Genomic DNA, 20,252 nt, shown 5'->3' with positions numbered 1-20,252 from the left:
ATCCTTGGAGTGAGGTGACCAGAACTGAATGAATACTCCAAGTGGTCTAACCAGAATTTTGGAGAGCTGCAACATTACATCACGGCTCTTGAACTGAACCCCTCTACTAATGAAGGTCAACACACTATATGCCTTCTCATACACATTAGTGTCTTGTGAGGCCATCTTGAGGGATCTGTAGACGAACAACTCTTTCACGTTCTCAATCTCCCTATCTCTTTCTCACGCCTTCTCTCTTTGCCGACCTTCTCTATCTTTGAGTGACTGAATCAAAATGTGACAGATTAAAGAGTTGAGTTTCTTGTCGTTCCAGCAAGAAGAACGAATTTTGAAGAAGATCCGGAGGAAGATCAGGAATAAACAGTCTGCCCAGGAAAGCCGCAAGAAGAAGAAGGAATACATCGATGGCTTAGAAAACAGGTGAAGGATGTCATAAATTGATGCAGCATGGAAACAGGCTCTTCAGTCAACTTAGTCCGTGCCAACCACCAAGCCCTGATTTAGATTTATTCTCCATATCCCTTTCCTGCCCAAATTTCCATTAATTCCTCCTAGATTCTCCTTTCCACCCGCTGGCCCACACACTTGGTGCAATCATGGCCAATTGACATAGCTACCTACATGCCTTTGGGATGTGGGAGGTAAGTCATGCGGTGAGAAGGAGAATGTGTAAACTCCACACAGGCAGTGGCCAAAGCCAGGATCGAACCCAAGTTACTGGAGCTCTGAGACTGACATTCTCCCAGATGTGCCTCCGTGCTGCCCAAGACATCAGCTGATTGGCTGATTCCAGACAACTTGATGGTGGAAATGCTGCAACTGACCTCAGTGCCTTTGCCACGAATGGCAGAGCAAGGGATCATGCCCATTCACGGTAGGAATTTATGAGGGAGAAGTTGGGTGCCAAGCAAATTGAAAGTGTCTCTGGAATGGCTAAATTTCCTCATTGGGAAATGAGGCCCACTGAATCAATGGCCGTTTATACATATATAATGCCCTTTGTGCAGTAAAATCATTCAAGTCCTTTCACAGGTTCATCAGAGAAGAAAGGGCACCAAATCATCGAACCAGATCAGCAGTAGTGACAAAAGGCTGAACTGGGGAGAGGTTTAAGGAATGCCACTTTAAGCGGGGAGATGTGTGGTGTGGGGTGGGGTAGAACCTGCCCAGAAGAAGGTTATCTCTGATCCAGGATACTCAGTGCTCAGCGTCAATTGAGTCAATTGAGTTCCAATGAGTACTCTGAATTGATAACAGTTTATTGTCACATACATTGTATGCACCAAAATTCTTACTTATGCGTACTTTGTAAGAAAAACCAATCACAATAAGAATGTAATTGAATTAAAGCGACTAAAAAAAGATGATATACATTCACAGTTATCCTCGTGCAAAAAAAAGTGATTTAGCAAAAGTGTAGACAATTATTTTGTGGTGTCCCTGATTAGTGTAACAAGGGGAGGTTCAAGGGCCTGATAATTGTTGGAAAAAACTGTTGTTGAACCTGGAGTTGAAACACGATAGAATGCAGGTGCTGTGATTGTATTAAAAATACTACTTGAAGAAGGGCTCAGGCCCGAAATGTTGGCAATATATCTTTGTCTCCTATAGATGCTGAAAAGACCGGCTGAGTTCCTCCAGGATTTCGGTGCTTTTACTTGAACCTAGAGGTGCTGGTCTTCTGGAACACCAACCATTCTTTTTCTCCCGCTGATGCTACTCGACTCATTGAGTTCCTACAGCAGGTTGTGCTATGTGCTCCGATTGAAGAGGTGGCTTTGTGTTTGAGTTGCTCCATCAGAACCATTGAATTCCTCTTTTCCCATCAGGATGGCTGCCTGCACAGCCCAAAACCATGAGCTGCAGAGAAAGGTCATCCACCTGGAGAAGCAAAATACGTGAGTAGTTACCTCTGCTGGTCCACGGTACAGTGGCAGACATCATGACATTGAAAATCCAACGAGCAGTGCACATCTGAAACCAGGGCAAACCTCTGTCAACCCAAGGACCTTTCTATAAGTGGCTGGGAGTGGACCACAATCCCAGTTTGCTATATCCTTCCGATACTGTTACTGATAAAATTAACACCTGCCACATTAGTGAGGTTTGTTGAAACTAATTGCCTCTCTGAATTAACATCTGGTACTAGGTAAAATAATAAAAACTTTGTATGCACAGATAAAATGTTTGAGAAGCTAAAGGGAATATTAGGAAGTTTGACCAAAAGTATACTTGTGGAGGATCTTCAGTTCCAGCAACATCTTTTTTAAATCTTCTCTGCACTTTTATCAATCTTATTGATAACTTTCCCAGAGGTAGGTGACCAAAATTGCACTCAATAATCCAAATTTGGCCTCACCAATGTCTTGTAAAACTTCAATATGACATGCTAACTCCTGTACACAATACTTTGATTTATGAAGGCCAATGTGCTGTTCAACTACATCTGCCTCTGACGCCTCGTTCAGGGAATTATGTACCTTTATCTGCAGACCCATCTGTTCAACTGCACTCCACAGTGCCCTACTGTTTACAGTGTAAGTCTTACCCCGGCTTGTCCTCCCAAAGTAAAACACCGCACAATTTAAATTTAGATATACCAGCCATTTTGGCCCACAAGTTTGTGACGGCTAATTTAGACCCAATTAACCTACACCCCAGAATGTTTTGAATGGTTGGAGGAAACCAGAGTCCCTGGGGAAAACCCACGCAGACACGGGGAGAACGTACAAACTCCTTAATGACAGTGCAGGATTTGAACCCCAGTCTTGAACACTGGCACTATAAAGGCATTGCGTTAACAGCTATGCCAACCGTCCCGCTCTTTGTTTGCATTAAACTCAATTTTCCAGCTGGTCCAGATCCTGCTGCAAACTTGAAAAGCCCCACCGTCCACTATGCCTGGAATCTTCATTTCATCTGCAAATTTGTTGACTCAATTTATTTTATTTAATTTAGACATACAGCATGGTAACAGACCCTTTCGGCCCACAAGCCCGTGCCACCCAATTACACCCAATTGACCTACATCTCCAGAACGTTTGAATGATGGTAAAAACTGGAGCTCCGGAGGAAATCCATGCAGACACAAGGAGAAAATATAAACTCCTTTCAGACAGCGCTGGATTTGAACCCTAGTCGCTGGCACTGTAATAGCATTGTGCTAACTGCGAACCTAATCGTAACCACGCTATCATCCAGGTTGTGATGTAGACGACAAGTAACAATAGATACTCCATTAGTTGCAGGCCTCCAGTCAAATAAGGAATCCTCTACCATTCTCTGGCTTCCTCGCAAGCCCAGTATCTAATCCAATTTACTACTTTATCATGGACATTGAGCAACTGAACCTTCTTGAACAACCTCCCAAGTGGGACTTTGTCAAAGGCCTTACTAAAGATATCTCCTACCTTTCCTTCATCAATTTTGCTGATAACCTCCTTGAAAAATTTATAATTGGTTAGACTTGACCTACTAAGCACAAAGCCATGTTTACTATCCCCAATCAATCTCCATATGTCTAAGGATTTATATATCCAGTTTCTAAAGATACCTTCCAATACCTTATCCACTACTGATGTCAGTCTCACGGCCTGTCATTCTCAGATCATTTCTCCTGCAATCCTCCTGCATCTCGTGCGTGGCTGAGGATGTTTTAAATACCTTTGCTAAGGCTTCTGCAATTTTGGCACTAGCCTCCATCAAGTTCCAAGGGAATATCTTGTCAGGGCCTGGGGATTTATCCATCTTTATTTGCCTCATGACGGCAAGCACCTCCTCCTCTGTAACCTGTTTAGGGTCCATGGCATCACTGCTGTTTTGCCTCACTACTATAGACAGTCTCCATATCCTGAGTAAATACAGTAACCATAAATAAATAAATAAATAAAATCTCTCCATCTCTTTTACCTCCATGCATAGATGACCACTCTGGTCTTCAATAGGATCAATTTTGTCCCTTGCTATCCTTTTGCTCTTAATATATTTATAAAACTCTTGGGGTGTTCCTTCATCTTGTCTGCCAGAGCCCCTTCATGCCTTCTTTTGCCATTCCTGATTTACCTCTTGTGTTTTCTTGCATTTCTTATCAAGTAACTTGTTAGTTCCTTGCTGCCTTTACTTGTTTCTTCTTCTTCTTAACCATGGCTTCAATATCTCTCGAAAACCAAGGTCTCTAGACCTGTTAGTCTTGCCTTTAATTCAGACGTCCTCTCAAAAGTTGACCAATGAAGACCTTCACTTACCAAGCACATCTTTGCCAGAAAACAACCTGACCCAATCCACACTTGCCAGATCCTTTCTGATACCATCAAAATAGGTCTTTGTGCAATTTAGAATCTTAACCTGAGGACCAGACCAATCCTTTTCCATAATTATCTTGAAACTAATGGCACTATGATCTCTAGATCTAAAGTTTTCCCATATACACACTTCCCTCACCTGTCCTGTCTTGTTTCCTAATGTGGGGACCCTGTAGATCCAGTATTGCACTCTCTCTAGTTGGTACCTCTACATATTGATTTAGGAAATTTTCCTGAATACATTTAGCAAACTCTAACCCACCTAGCCCTTTTACAGTATGGGAGTCCTAGTCAATAACTAGACCGTTTAATTCACAACTTTGTTGTTTGCAACTGTCTACTACCTCTCTAAAATGTTCCTCCAATTCCCACTATTATAATCCCAATACATGATCATCCCTTTCTCATTCCTCAGTTCTTCCCATATAGCCCTCTAATCTGTCCTATCCAAATAATGCAGTGACCAGAAATGCCACCCCTCCCCCTATCATATCTCCCTTGCTATCATGTCTAATACAACAGAACCCCAGAACATTGAGCAGCCAGCCCTGTCCCTACTGTAGCCAAGTCTCACCAATGGCCATAATGTCATAATTCCACATGCTGATCCATTTTCTAAGATCATTTGCCTTTTCTACAATACTCCTTGAATTTGAAATGGACACAACTCATAACAGCATTTCCACCATGCACAACCTTTCTATTTCTGACTTTGTCTTCAGGCCTGACAATATATATTTGCACAACCACTCTGCTATTCACTTTGGCACACTTGTTGACACCCCCCCACCCTCTCTCCACCATCCCGCAATTCTAGCTTAAACCCTCCAGAGCAGCACTAGTAAACCTTCTTGCAAGAACATTTGTCCCCCTCCAATTCAGAAGCAAACCATCCTGCCAGCACAGGTCCCACCTTCTGTGGAAGGGAGGCCTGTGCCCTCCCTCTTGCATAATCTCCTTAGCCACATATTAAGCTGTATTATCCTCCTATTTCTGGCCTCAGTAGCAAATGGCCCAGGTAGCAATCCTGAGATCACAGCCCTAGAGATCTTTTCCTTTAACTTTGCAGGATCTCATCACCCTTCCATCAAATGTCATTGGTCTCAACATGGACCACAACATCTGGCTGCTCACCCTCCCACTTGAGAATGCAGTGGACTCAATCAAAGATATCCCTGACCCTGGCACCCAGGAGTCTCAATCTCATCCACAGAACTTCCTGTGAGTTCCCCTAATTATTGAATTCCTATCACTACAGTTCACTCCTTCTCACCCTCTTTCCCTCAGAGCCACAAGGCCAGACATCATGCCAGAGACCTGACCATTGTAGGTCATCTCCCTCAGCAATAAACTGTGCTACCTGCCTCTAGGGAGTGACTGCCTCCCTGTAACTCCTGTCTATTACCCCCTCAACCTTCCAAATGTCAGGAGCTGTAGTTGGATTCACATCTTGCAGGTGAAGTCATCAGGAGCACCAGTGGTTTCCCTGATTTACCACATCCTACGAGAGGAGCATACCTCTGGCACCCACTCCTCATTCTGAAATTTAAAAAAATCCTTACCTTACCTGTGCCTTCTGTCTGAAATCTTTTTGTCCTACAGGCTGTTATCACTGCACTTCCTCTCAGCAAAATCTCAAACCAAAACCTTTGTGCCCCACTCTTAACATTGGACCACTCCTATGTGGATGCTTCATTTAAGCTTCCCTTCCTTTTAATGCCTACGGTTCATTGTTTATTACAATCACCTTTTACTGGTCCTTATCAAAGTGTCCCTCTCTTGCTCACTTTCAGACCAGTACTGTTGCTAAAAAAGAAAAATGCAAAAAATTAACTGTATCTTAAATTCATTTAACAAGGCAGCCTCTGCTGTTTCACTGGGCAGAGAATTCCACAGATTCACTACTTTCTGGGGGAAGCAGTTCCTCCTTATCTCTTGTCTTTAATCTACTTCCATTAATCTTGAGGCTATGTCCCCTGGTTCTAGTCTCACCTGTCAATGGAAACAACTTCTCTGCTTCTATTTATTACACATTTCATCATGTTATAAGTTTCTAGGACTCCCTTTCATCTTTCTAAAATGCAGTAAGTTTAGCCCATTACGTATTTGGAGAATTAATTTGATTTTAAAAATAAAAGCCCTGATCACATCACTAAATCTAAAACAATATCAGGTTGCAAGCTTTTGGGCATCTTGGAGATGGTGATGCCCCAGTACAGACTGATGGGTAGGGGTGTCGGAGATGTACTATTGATCCCTGGGTTAATCATTGCCGTTGAGCAGAACAGTAACAGTTGAGGCCGCTCCGTCTGGGAGACATGCTGCATTTCTGAAAGTCTAGAATATTTATCATTTATAATAAACAAGGAAATGTTTCACACACTGCTTTCTTCCTGCAGGTCATTGCTGCAGCAGCTGCGAAAACTGCAGGCTCTGGTGATGAATACTGCGGGCAAGACTGCACAGACAAGTTCATGCATTATGGTAAGTGGACAGACCTACTATTTCCACGATCCTGTTTGTACTGACAATAACCAGACCAGCAGTGCGAGTATAAGACAGCTTTAAACTAATATGTACACTAAGAGGTCTTGTCTCTCTGCAAGACGAACCTGGAAGGCTAGACCTTGCTTTATATACAAGGTCACTGGGGTGACCCCTGGTGACCTAGTGGTGTAATTACATATCGCCACACTGTTGGCACAAGTTACTCGTGAAATGTAACCTGCTGGTGCATTTAATTGGAGAGAGTGAGTGAAATTATTCATCACTGCTCTGGGTGGTGTGATAGTCTCTGTCCAATATTCAGGCCCATTGACTTCCCTGGAATGAGTAATGGGCTTATCAAGTGTCCTGGGTAAACTTGTACCTCTCACTTTGTTTTAGATTGGTCACAGTGTTTGAGCTACTGAAAGAAAATAGACACACACACTGAGAGCAGTTCAGTTTATACAAATGTTTATTACAAATTCAAAAGCTGATTTCAAACTACAATATGCAAGCCCTTCCCAACTATACTTATCAACACCAGGACTGGTCCCAACTGCTGAAGCGAGGCAACAACCGCACACTTGTAGTAGGTTGTCAGGGCGCCGGTAGCAGCTTCTCCATCTCCCTCGACCGGGACGTTAGCTGGACTCTATAAGTTCTTCTTCTTGCTGAGAGATGTTGCACCTCTCGGAGAATCTCAAACTTCAGCAGCGGGACCATGGCTTATATTACCCAAAAACTGCTTACCCAAGCACCTATTCCCAGCACAGTAAGAAAGATAAGCGAGCAAGCTAGCATGCCTAGGCTTCTATCGAATAAAGTAATTTTCAGCTTATCACTTTGAATACAATGGTTTATTTTGCATCAAGGCTAGGCCTCTGACAGTCTGTGACCAAAACAAGCAGGAAGATTAAATGTTCTTGGTACACAGATGTCCTTTCGTCAGATAATTGCATCTCTGGCCCCTCGGTGGTATTTAGCTTATGTCTGCTGATTCTAAAAACAAGCAGGTTCTCAGCCTTGCAGAAGCAAAGGCTGTAAAAGTAAAAAACACGGTTTAAATCTTCCTTTACATCAAGTGATCCCAGTTCTTTAGTGTCTTGGCCATGTACAGTGTCACCCTCTGACACAATGCATACTTCCTTAATCAATTATTTACTTTGGCCATTGAGTAAGTTACCTTTAATATATCATTCCTGTTAAGGTCTGTTCATGTGACTAAATTCACTGCAGTCACATTTGTTTTGTGTTGGTGATTTTACCCGACATCCCAATAATATCTGAATTGTCCAGATATGGGGCATCTATGTTCCAGTGGAGTTATCCTGATTTTCACAGCTAAACACAGATCAGAGTCTGACATATATTAATGAGCCACAGGTAAGGTAAAATGAAGATGTGGAATTCACTTTTAAATCAACACAAGAGTGCAAGGTTGCTGGGAATGTTGATCTGTGAAAAACAAGTTCATGGCTTGTGCAACATAACCCCCTGAATACCAACCAGCAGGGATTTAAAAGTATTTACAGATTGGCACTAGCAGTGAGCTGTGAGCTCAAAACACTAGGATGAAAACAATGTTGGTATAAAACATGGTCACCTCTGTTCATCCACCAAATGTCCTTTTAATCATTCAAGGGATGTGGGCTTTGCAGGCTGAGCCGGCATTTAATTGCCCTTGATAAGGTGGTGGTGAACTGACTTTTTGAACCTGCTAAGGGATGAGTGATTTAGACAGAAGCTGAAAGGGGAAAGAGCCGATTGAACAGAGAAGGTAAAACAGTGCAAATTACAGACTCTTTGGCCCATGATGTCTGACAAAACAAAACAGAAGTCAGAGAAAACATGGCTTGAAGGAGTATTTGAAGATGGAAAGTAATTGCTGTCAATAAGAATTAAAGAATTAACGTGGTGTATACCTCATATCCTTTCCAGTTCAACTTGCAGTGCATGCATGCAGCAAACACTGGGTAATCATATCATCTCTAAGCTCAGTTCATACCTGTATTAATTATACATCCACATTAACAAGGGTCAGGCTTGGAAATGCTGATCCACTCCCCCCCCCCCCCCACCCCAGAACTATTCTTTCTACTTCCAAATATGGCAGTGCAAACACGTCTTTCAATAATCTGAGTGAGCTTTCGATCTTTACCTCCTATACCTTGTCCAGCCCTGAACCCCACCTCTGACTTTATTATTGACCAGTGCCCCTGGGTGAAATGGCCAGCCACATTTCACTAACAGATCTGTGCATTTGGCAGCAAGACATTGGGTCAGCCAGCTCTGGCTTCTGTAGAATTTGTTATCATGTGACAGACTCGCCCATCAGAAAACCAAGAATCAAATGTGAGAAGATTGTTTGAAAATCCTCAAAATAAACTGCCTTCACCTCAATAATGCAATTAAATGCAGTGAGGAAAATTCTGCATGCACTTGGATCATGAACATGCTTAAACCAATCCACATTCCTGACGTGTATTCTGTTATTTTTAACATTATATATGCGACCAAAAACCTCACAATCCTAACTCCATGGAAACTGTTTTAGTAACATGGGTTGGGAATATAAATATTGGGGAGAACATCCCTAATTTTTCCAAATACAGTACACTACCACGGGATCCACATGGTGTATTTGGAACCTGGATTTTACTTCCTCTGAAACATCATCGCCTGCCATGTACTTGACTTCCCCTACAAGGGATTTTCCCCTATAGAAGATGAGAGTGAAAAGAAAACACAGGAACTCATTAAAAATGCAAAGTGCTGGTGAAACTCAGCAGTTCTTGCAGCATCCTTAGGAAGTAGGAAGGGCTCAGTCCCGAAATGTCGTGCCTTTTACGGCACTTTATGTACTGCACTTGACCCAGCAATTACAGATTTTCTTGTTTACATTCATTAAATACACGTAGTTCTCCTTTTTTTTGTGGGGCATAGATAAGGTGAATAATCAATCATCTTCTCAGGATAGAGAAATCTAAAACTAGAGGGCATAGGTTTAAAAACGGAGGGAAAGATTTGCAGGAGTCTTGAGGTCCAACATTTTCATGCAGAGGGAGGTGGTGGAAAGAACTGGCAGAAGAATTGGTAGAGGTGGGGACAAATATGTCAATGATTGGACCCGTCCAAGATTAGGAATGGTTTAGAGCAGGGGTGGCCAACCTTTTAATTTTTAATTTCGACATACACCATGGTAACTGACCATTTCAGCCCACGTATCAAGGGTGTAGGTTAATTGGACAGCACAGACTTGTGGGCTGAAATGGCCTGTTACCGTGCTATATATCTAAATTAAAAATTAAAAGGTTGGTCATCCCTGGTTTAGAGAGATATGGGCCAATCACAAGCATATGGAATTAGCTCAAGTGGGGAGATGAGCTGAGCTGAAGTGCCTGTTTCTGTGCTGAATGACTGGAACCGTGTGACTATGACATGTCCTATAAAGTGAATGTCACTTCAGAGTGCTGAGTGCAATTATTGTTAATGTGAGTCTTCTCTCTTCAGGTGCTGATGTTGACTTTCAGTCTGATCATCATACCCAGCTTCAGCTCATTCAGCACCAGCAAGAGTGCAAATGAAGGTGACTTCACTCCTATACGAGGTAACAGTGGTTGTTTTGGCTAACACTCCAACACTGTACATAAGCTGCAAACAGAACCCTCAATCTAATTAATACCTTTGACTTCCACCGATAATGTGAGAGTTCTAGGGTGCGGAAGGATCATAGGACTATCTAACAGTTAGGCTGAACATAGAACACTAGTCACTAGAGAGACAATAAAAAAGTGGGAAAGAAAATCTCCAATATGTCAGAAAGCAACTCATGGTAGTAAATGCTCTTTCTATGGATGGCTGAACCTGCAGGGGCAATTTAAACATCACCTGCCTTTAGAAAAGCAAAATCAAGACCATAAGACCTAGGAACCGAAGTAGGCTATTCAGCCCATTGAGTCTGTCCATTTTCCCAACTCCTCAGCCTTCTCCCCATAACCTTTGATGTCCTGGCTAATCAAGAACCTATCAATTTCTGCCTCAAATACACCCAATGACTTGGCCTCTACAACTCCCTATCACATCTAATTCAACAAATTCACCACCCTCGGGCTAAACAAATTTCTTTGCACCTCTATTCTAAGTGGACGCCCTTCAATCCTGGCTGTGTCCTCTTGTCCTCTACTCTCCCACCATGGCAAACCACCTTTCTACATCTACCTTGTCCATGCCTTTCAACATTTGAAATGTTTCAATGAGGCACCCATTGAAACTGAACCCTAACCCTTACACCTAATGTGTCCCCCAAACCTTCCTCTCTTCACCTTAAACAGATATCTTACAGTATTTGCTGCTGTCGGTCCAGGAAAAAAGGTGCTTGTTGGCCTCCCTATCTATGCCTCTCATAATCTTGTAGACCTCTATTAAGTCACCTCTCATCTTTCTTTGCTTCAAAGAGAAAAGCCCTAGTTCTGTTAACCTTGCCTCATAAGACATGTTCTCTAATCCAGGCAACATCCTGGTAAATCTCCTCTGCGCTCTCTCCAGAGCCTCCACATCCTTCCTTTAATGAGGCGACCAAAACTCAACACAATATTCCAAGTGTAGTCAGTGCTGTTCATGAGAGTTTACTGCAGCTAACTAATTTCCACATGACCATGTTGTGACTAAACTTCACACGTAATAAGCTAGAAAGTATTTTGGAGCATTAAGAAAGACCACATAAATTGATTTGTTTTTTATCTGGGAAGGAAGCTGTCAATATTTCTTCCTGCAGTCACTGGAAACCAATAAAATGGATCTGCCATGCAGTATTTTCTAGGTCTCTGCATGATGTGGAGTCAAGCCGTGTGCTTCATATATTGGCCAATCCTCAACAAGAAGCTTCAACGGAGAAGAAGCAGGAATGGAGTGAACAGGTGACCTTGGAGAACATTGCCACGATCAATGAACAGAACCAACCAGAGAGTGGCAAAGAACTCACTGGGGCCATTGACAGCTTCTCTCTCGACAAGCCTAGCTCTTTGCAGAGGAATGGCACCGCTTCCAAGGCGGTCACAGTCTGCAAGGATCTCCATCCTGAACACCACACGACAGAACATGGCCATTCAGTCCGGACTGAACTCAGCTCTTCCCAACTGACCTCTGACCATGGAGATGAAATGTAGCGGCTTTGAATGTCTTATTAATTGATACATAAATTAGGGGCTGATCGGGTTTTGAACATGAGAGTGAGATTAAAGTTTTTCCATCAGAATATATTCTACCAGTTCACTCTCGAGATTAGAAACAGTTTCACATTTCCAAATTGACCATTTTGCAGTCCAAATATTTGTTGATCTTCCATATCTTGGTTTTATATAGCTACAGTTTATATATTTACATTTTTAAAAAAGTTAAATGCTAGTCTTAATGACATTAATGTAGCAATCACCACTTCGTATCACCATCAAAGAAACTCAACAACTTCAGATGCTGGAATCTTGAGTAAAGAATGAGATGCTGGAGGGACTCAGCAGGTCAAGCAGAGTCCACAAGGAGTCAACATTCAGAGACTGAGTCTCGACAAAGGGCCCCAAACTGAAATGTTGACTGGACTGTTTCTCTCCATGGATCCTGCTTGATCCGTGGAGTCACTCCAGATTCTCTTTGTTCCCTTCAGATCATCGCTGCTCTGCACTTGAAATATTTTCTGGTAATTGGAGCTAAATGCATCCTGTGTGTTGAGACTGTTGGGTGATTTTGGTGATCTTGTTGCTACTGCAGAGACAGGATCAGTTGTGTGAGAGCTGCAGGATATCCTGTGACTACCAGCTTCCCTCTCCCTCTCTGATTTCTCAGATCCACCATCCTCAGCTGGGATGCCCCAGTCTCGACCTTTCCGCTGGGATGCAGAGGAATGCCGCCTTCACTGGCTGTTGCTCATTGCTAATGTAGGCTCCTAGGCCACCTCAGCTGTGGGAACTGCTGAGTAAACCATGTGTGTTGCTCAGAGCTTTCTCATTACCCTGACTGGTTTTCTTCTCCAAAGAGCAAGAGTGAGACCAAATGCAGGTTCCACCCCCATTCAAATGATCCCAATTCATCACCATCCCACATCTCATCATTATCCAGATCTTGCCTCAGCATTCCTTCCTCCTCCATCACTACACTCCTCTCTCATCAATCATCCACCCTGTGATGTGATGTTGTCGCAAAACAAATTTTGTGACACGTTCATGACAATAAATCTGATCCTGATTCTCCTTACCCCAACTCGTCCAACACCTCCTCCCCGTCCACTGCCAGCTTCCAACCATCCCTGATCCCTCCCCATCAACCCCTCCTCCCGATCCACCACTAATCCCACATACACCCTTCCACCCACTCCCCCTCCCCATCAACCACTCCTCAATTCCAACCATCACCTTCTCATCCAGCCCATAACCTCTCCTCCCTATCCACCTCCAATCACATCCAGCCCTCCTTCAACTATTACCCTCATTCCACCTTCCCATCTATCTCCTCTGACCAATCCTCCTTTCATCACTCACTGAAATCTTTCCCCACCATTCACTCCCACCCCATCAACACCATATCCCCAACTCTCCCCCTGAGCTGCACCATCCCTCATCGCTTTTTGATCCTTCTATCGTTGCACTTTGCTTTATTGGTGACTTTCCAAATAAAATCATTGGTTGATGTTGAACATTTTTTAAAAGATGTCATTGCAGCAATCAGATTGAATGTTAATCATTAAAATTCCATAGCTCTTTAAAAATACATTTAAGGATCTAAATCGTCAACCTCTTTCTCCCCAGCAGATAATAGAAATGGGAAAATAACTTTCTACACATTTTGGCTTCAGTGCCACACTTCACTAATGGAAGCGGAATTCCAGAGGTGACTTCCCTTGACATTGAGAAGGCAATCAAATTAGTGAGGTACCAAGTCAAGGTATTATCAAGGTATATTAAATAATGAAGGGCATGGACAAGGTGAATGCCCTGTCTTTTTTTCCTCCAGGATTGATGATTTTAGAACAAGAAGGCATATGTTTAAGGTAAGAGGAGAGAGATTTAAGAGGGCCCCAAGGGGTAATTTTCTTCTCTTAGAGGATGGCTGCCAAGGAAACTGTAGAAGCAGAGACTTTTGGTCAGATCTATGGGTTTAGAATGATATGGACCAACTTCAGGTAAATGGGATTAGCCCAGTATGTTACCTTGGTTGGCATGGAGAAGTTGGGCAAAGGGCCTGTTCTGTGCTGTGTGGCTCTGCTAAACCTGGACAATTAGAATACAATCCACACATCTCCAATAGCTGGGTTTGGACCAAACAGTGATGGCGACGGTTGGAAGATGTGCTTCTTCAGCCTCATACCTCACTCTTCAGCAGTTGGTTGTGATAGTAAGTGGATGTGCAGCCTTTCAGAACCTTGAACTTCCACATGCTGCTACTTCATATGTACACAGTGAGCAAGATTTGAGCTGTCTGTGCATGGACAGCAAAGGGAAGAGGCAATGCATGCAGGTGATGCCAATTGGAGAAACAGAGGGCTGGCAGTTGCACAATAGCAAGTGTTCCATTGTAGCTTCAACTCTTACCATTAACACTTTGCAGACAAAAGTACAGTGGGTTGTAGAGCTATACAATAATGCAACATAGAAATGGTCCCTTTGGCCCACCACTTCCGTGCCATTGCTCATTTACAGCAATCCTACTTGTCTGCATTGGAACAAGGTAGGAGCCCAGGAGATCCATGGCAATTTGGCAAGTCAGGTCCTAAATTGGAGACACTGGAAAAACTCAGTGGGTCGAGTAGCATCATTGGGAGAGAAAAAAAGGAGTCCTAATGATGTGTCTGATACATTGGCAATGTTTTTCTCCCACTGATGATGTTCGAATAGTGAAAACAAAGCATGCTGAATATTGAAAGAATTGGATAGGTGGACAAGGAGACGATGTACAGTCTGGATAGGAATGTAGCACATTGGATTAGTAGCTTCACAGAGACCCAAAATTGGCAGTTTTGTTAATTGTGAGGAGTGTAATGATAGGCTACAGAACAATAATAAGTTGGGCAGTGTAATGGAAGATGGAACTTAGTTGGGAAAATGCTGGGGTCAAATACAATACGCAAACATACTGGAGAAACTCAGCAGGTCACACAGTATCCATAAAAACCAATGTTTCCGGCCTGGGCCTTTTATCAGGAATAATCTATTGCCTCCCAAGATCTTGGTTTGATTCTGACCTCAGCTGCTGTCTGTAGGCTTTCTCCCGATGTTGCATCTGCTAACCTTGTACATCCAAAAAAAAAGTTGGTAGGTCAATTGGTCACCTTAAATTGACCCAAGGATGCAGGTTAATGGTAGAATCTGGGAGGGGGAGCAGACGAGAATGCAGGGAGAATATATGAGATGCAAGTGGGTGCCTGATGGGTGACATAAGCTCATTTGGTGAAGGGTTTATTTCTGTGCTGTATATCTCTTACGACTCTGAAGCCTGAAGCTGACAGTGCAGGTGAATAAAGTGACAAAGGAGGCATTTGGGATTTATCCTTGTTAGATGGGACATACAAGAGCAGGTAGATCATGTTGCAAATGTACCAAAGACTGGTGAGGCCGGAGATGGCCACACAAGAGGGAGTGAGGGATTGTAATGGAGAGGGTACCGAGGCCTTTACCTGGGATGCAGCTTGGCAGTTATGAAGAGAGAGCTCGGATAGGCCAAAGCTGGCTGATAGAGGTATACAAAATTATGAGGGGCATGAATGGGGCAGATAATGAGAAACTTTTCCCTCTTCACAGAGGTATCTGTAGCCAGAAGGCATTGGTTTAAGGGTGGCATGGTTAGTGTGCCAGTTAGCATGACACAGGACTCGTACTTGTTATGATGGGCCAAATTGCTAGACTGCTCCTGTTTCAACCATGATCTCCTTGCTTCCAATATGAGACCAGCCAGGCATTATTTTAGCAGATGCTCTGATATTAAACGTGTTCTCAAGAATGCATGGCACCATCCTCTTGAGTTTATAATCCAGAAGTGTCCAATGAGATACAGAGACAATCCCTTAATTTAGACATTAGATCAATGTTTTGTTCTTTCAGATGACTGACAGGGACTTCTGCCCAACATGGTTCCCTTAATTAGCACCACCAAGACCAATTAAGCTTTGTGTCAGATTGTCCTGGGCACAAAGTAATTTCTTTGTACTTTATAGAAATTCTTTGTGTGAGTGCTGAGATTTATAAAAAGATAAGATAATAACAAATACCAGAGAGCATCTATTTTTGAGTGGAGGAAAGTTTAGGGGAGATGTTCATTTATGTATTTTATACACAGTGAGTGGTGGGTGCTCTCTCCCCAATTGTATCTGCTTCCACATCACCCCCGACAATGCATTGAGTGGTGGTGGAGGCAGGTACAATAGGAGCCTTCAAAAGACTCTTAACCATGTGGTTGTAAGAAAAATAGAGGGGTATGGGTGTGAGGTAGGGAAAAATTAGATTGTTGTGGAGTCGGTTTACATGGGTCAGCATAACATTGTGAGCTGAAGAGCCTGTATTGTGCTCTAATGTTCCATGTTCTAACCGCTATGCTAATCATGCCACCAAAGTGTCGAGGATTAATTATCTCAGTCTCCTCCTCTAATACCACCATCACAGGAACAAATCTTCAGTCCACATGACTTCAGCAAATGGTTGAGGACATTAAGTAGTGCCTAGACTATGGGGCCAGACAGCATAATGATATTCTAGTCCTCAAGATTTGTACACCAGAACTGGCCACTCCTTTCATCAAGCTTTCAACACTGTTACAACATAGCCATTACCCAGCAATGTGGACATTGCACAGTGACGTCTTTTATTGAAGGCAACTATTTACTTAACACATTGCTATTAGAGCGCCAGTGAACCAGGCTCAAATCCGGCGCTGTCTGTAAGGAGTCTGTGCGTTCTCTTCGTGACCTGCTCTGGTTTCCTCCCACCCTCCTAAAAAAACATACAGGGTTTGTAGGTTAATTGTTATATTTGGGGGACATGAGCTCGTGGTTGGAAGGGCCTGTAATCATGTAGCATCCCTAAAATTAAATTAAATGAAAAAATAACAAGTTGTGGCAGCAGGATGGGATACAACAGAAATTTGTGAAATTCTTGAAGGAAGAATGATGTCCATGCTCAGTGAATCCTTTCCACAAATAGCAGGCTTCATGACAGTTGAACTAACACACCCGAGATGTGCACATTTACACATTGAGATAATGTAGCACTCTTGATGTAGGCATTCTTTGTCTGACCTTCGAACCATAGACTCTTCTGGCATTGGAAGAGGAGCTAACACAATGAGTAGGCCAATACTTCAACTGACCTTGGCCACCTAACTTATCCTTGGAGCTTCCCATGCTCCAATTAGCAATTGTGTTTCCTGATGTTAATTATAAGGGGATAGGCACTTCCTTTATGTTTGTTCTGTCATTTTTAGTTTTCCACTGCGTGTAATTTCCTGAACAAGGAATGAGCTTAAATAATTTACAAAAGTTTAATTGTTTTTAATTTAGACATACAGCGCAGTTACAGGCCCTTTCACCCCATGAGGCCATGCCGCCCAATTACACCTAATTAACCTATAACCCCAGTATATTTTGAATGGTGGAAGGAAACCAGGGCACCTGGAGGAAACCCATGCAGACAAGAGGAGAACATACAAACTCCTTACAGACAGCGTGGGATTCGAACCCTGGTCGCTGGCTTGTAACAATGCTGCGCTAACCGCTATGCTACCGTACATTAATGTTTGCCTCTATGTGTACATGTGGGTATCCACATGTACATGCATATCTCTGTGATTATTTGCAAGAGTTCATAAACATGGTGTAATTATTCAAGTTTACCCTTCAAGTGCAAGATCAGGTTGCACCTGAATTAGAGGGTCATCACTGTCCTGGCAGAGAGATTTGCTCGTGTTGCTCATGGGGGTTTAAACTAGTCTAACAGGGGGCAGACTCAAAACTTCAAAAGAGTAACAAGGAAAACTGGGGCCCCTTAAATCTCAACAAGGTTTTCTATGTGCGGAACTACAAGAGATGCGCGAGGTCCTTAATGAGTATTTCTCGTCTGTATATTCCCTGGAGATTAGGGATTTCTGGAAAGGAATCAAGGAAAACTGAGGCCCCTTAAATCTCAACAAGGTTTTCTATGTGCGGAACCACAAGAGACGCACGAGGTCCTTGATGAGTATTTCTCGTCTGTATATTCCCTGGTATGGAGATTAGGGATTTCTGGAAAGTAGAGAATGATGTTTTGAAAAGAGTCCAGGTAACAGTAGGTCTTAAAACACAGTAAGATAGATCTCTGGGGCCTGATCATGTATCCTAGAATGTTCTGGGAAGCAAGGGAAGAACTTGCAGGAGCCCTGGTTTTGCATGAGTGAGGCCTGGGGAGAGTTGTAGATCAGAGTCTTGGGGATACAGGTACACAGTTCTGTGAAAGAGCTGACACAGGGAGTGGTGAAGACAGCATTTGGTGTGTTTGCCTTCATCGGTCACGGCACTGAGAACAGGATCAAGGGCATCATGTTACAACCCTTCAGGACACTGGTGAGACTGTCCAGTTTTGTTCACCAACCTATAAAGGTATTTTTAAGCTGGAAAGGATGCAGAAAAAAAAAATCACAAAAATCTTGCCTGGACTGTTAGCAGAGACAGGATAGGCTGGGACGTTTCTCCCTGGAGTGTAGAAGATTAAGATTTACAAAGTCATAAGGCAATAGTTTTTTTTTTAAGAGTAGGTGAATATAGAAATAATCAGCATGGATTTAAAGTGAGGGGAAATATTTAATAGTGAACTGAGGGTGGGAGGTAAATGGAATGAGCTGCTAGAGGAATGGTAGAAGTGGGCACAATTATAGTCTTCTAAAGGCATTTAGAGAGAGATACATAGCTTAGAAAGGGTTAGATGCACATGGACGAAACGCATGCAAATGGGTCTATCTGGGTCGGCATTGGGACGTTGGGCCAAAAGATCTGTTTCCACACTGATGCAATGAAAATCTCCCTTGCTGCAGCTTCCCAGGTTCATAAAGCACACGACATGTAACAACACACCATCATTGGGAGGAGAAAGAATAAATAAATAATAATAAATATTCAAATTTGGTCGTGATGCAAAGGCAAATGGTTTGAGCCAGTGGTGCAGACAGATCTTTGGTGGTGTTGAAGCAGTGTCATGGAGAGAGTAGTGAAACGAGGTTCTAGAACCTGATAGCTGTTGGAAAGAATCTATTCTTGAACCTCGAGGTGCTGGACTTCAGGCTTCTGTACCTTCTGCTTGAAGGGAGCAGCAAGAAGAGAGCATGACCAGGGTGATGTTGGCTGGCTTCTTGAGGCAGCGCCTCATATAGCTGTCTGCAAAAACCAGGAGATTGGTGCCTGTGTTGGACTTGGCTGCATCCGTCATCTTCTGCGTTCCTGGACATCAACTTTCCAATCCTGCCTGCGATGCAGCTTGTCGGTATTCTTTCCACAGTGCACCTACAGGAGTTCACTAAAGCATTTAACAACACGACAAATCTCAAATTCCTTAGAATCTCCTCAAACTCTTTAGAAATTAGAGTATACAGTAGCTACACGTGACATGCATTGCACATGTGAGTGTGTAATTACATGGAGGGAGCTGATTGAATCAAGGGATGTAGATTTTAAAAATGAAGAAAATGTTTTTGAAGGGAGTAATTATATTCTGGCCTTTCCTAAGGGGTGAAGGAAAGAGAATCAGAAAGTAAACTAAATAAGCATAGCGTCAGGGTAACACTAGACACTGCACTTTTTCCTGCTGTAACACTATACCCTGTTCTGCTATTATCACACGACCTGCTGTACTTACCAATGGGTTGGCCTGTCTGGAAAGAAAACAAAACAAAGCTTTTCACTGTGTTTCTCTACATGTGACAATAAATGATTCAATTAATTATCTACTTTTTTTGTATTTCTAATTCAATTAAGTGCACTTTTGTAGTTCTTTTAGTTATTTTAAAAAGTACCTTTTCAGCTGCCACAGGTAAAAATTCTCAAGGTTGCCATGCAGATGAGTTGGGTGGTTAAGAAGGCTAATGGTGTGTTGGCCTTCATTAGTCAGGGGATTGAGTTCAAAAGTTGTGAGATGATGATGCAGCTCTATAAAACGCTGGTAAGACCACACTTGGAATATTGTTCTGGTCACCTCATTACAGGAAGGATGTGGATGCTTTGGATAGGGTGCAGAGGAGATTTACAAGGATGTTGCCTGGAACGGAGAACATATCTTATGAGGCAAGGTTAATAATTTCTCTTTGGAGCAAAGAAGGATGAGAGGGGACTTAATAGAGGTCTACAAGATTATCAGAAGCATAGATAGGATGGACGGCCAGCCAATTATGCCTGAGTTTTCAAAGAGATAGTAAGTTTTCACAGATAATTAATCTTAAGTGTTTACAAGTCAATTAAAGATG

General features: G+C 42.8%; 1 protein-coding gene across 7 annotated transcripts in view; it reads left to right on the top strand.

Annotated features, from left to right (window-relative positions):
- The window catches only part of LOC138758912 (cyclic AMP-responsive element-binding protein 3-like protein 3), an 83,100-nt gene extending 63,361 nt beyond the window's left edge, over positions 1-19,739 (top strand). For 5 of the 7 annotated variants that reach the window (XM_069928517.1, XM_069928518.1, XM_069928515.1 and 2 more), the window contains 5 exons: positions 314-420; positions 1,830-1,898; positions 6,701-6,785; positions 10,299-10,395; positions 11,598-13,547. In XM_069928517.1, the coding sequence (XP_069784618.1) occupies positions 314-420; positions 1,830-1,898; positions 6,701-6,785; positions 10,299-10,395; positions 11,598-11,953 (714 nt within the window). In that variant the 3' untranslated portion in view covers positions 11,954-13,547. Of the gene's footprint in view, positions 1-313; positions 421-1,829; positions 1,899-6,700; positions 6,786-10,298; positions 10,396-11,597; positions 13,548-13,588 lie in introns of those variants that run through there. The other 2 variants (XM_069928520.1, XM_069928519.1) reach the window with 2 other exon arrangements.
- The last annotated feature ends 513 nt before the right edge of the window (positions 19,740-20,252 follow it).

Source organism: Narcine bancroftii, chromosome 3 (assembly GCF_036971445.1).
Source record: "Narcine bancroftii isolate sNarBan1 chromosome 3, sNarBan1.hap1, whole genome shotgun sequence".
Classification (NCBI taxonomy): domain Eukaryota; kingdom Metazoa; phylum Chordata; class Chondrichthyes; order Torpediniformes; family Narcinidae; genus Narcine; species Narcine bancroftii.
This window is presented reverse-complemented; position numbering and strand designations above follow the sequence as displayed.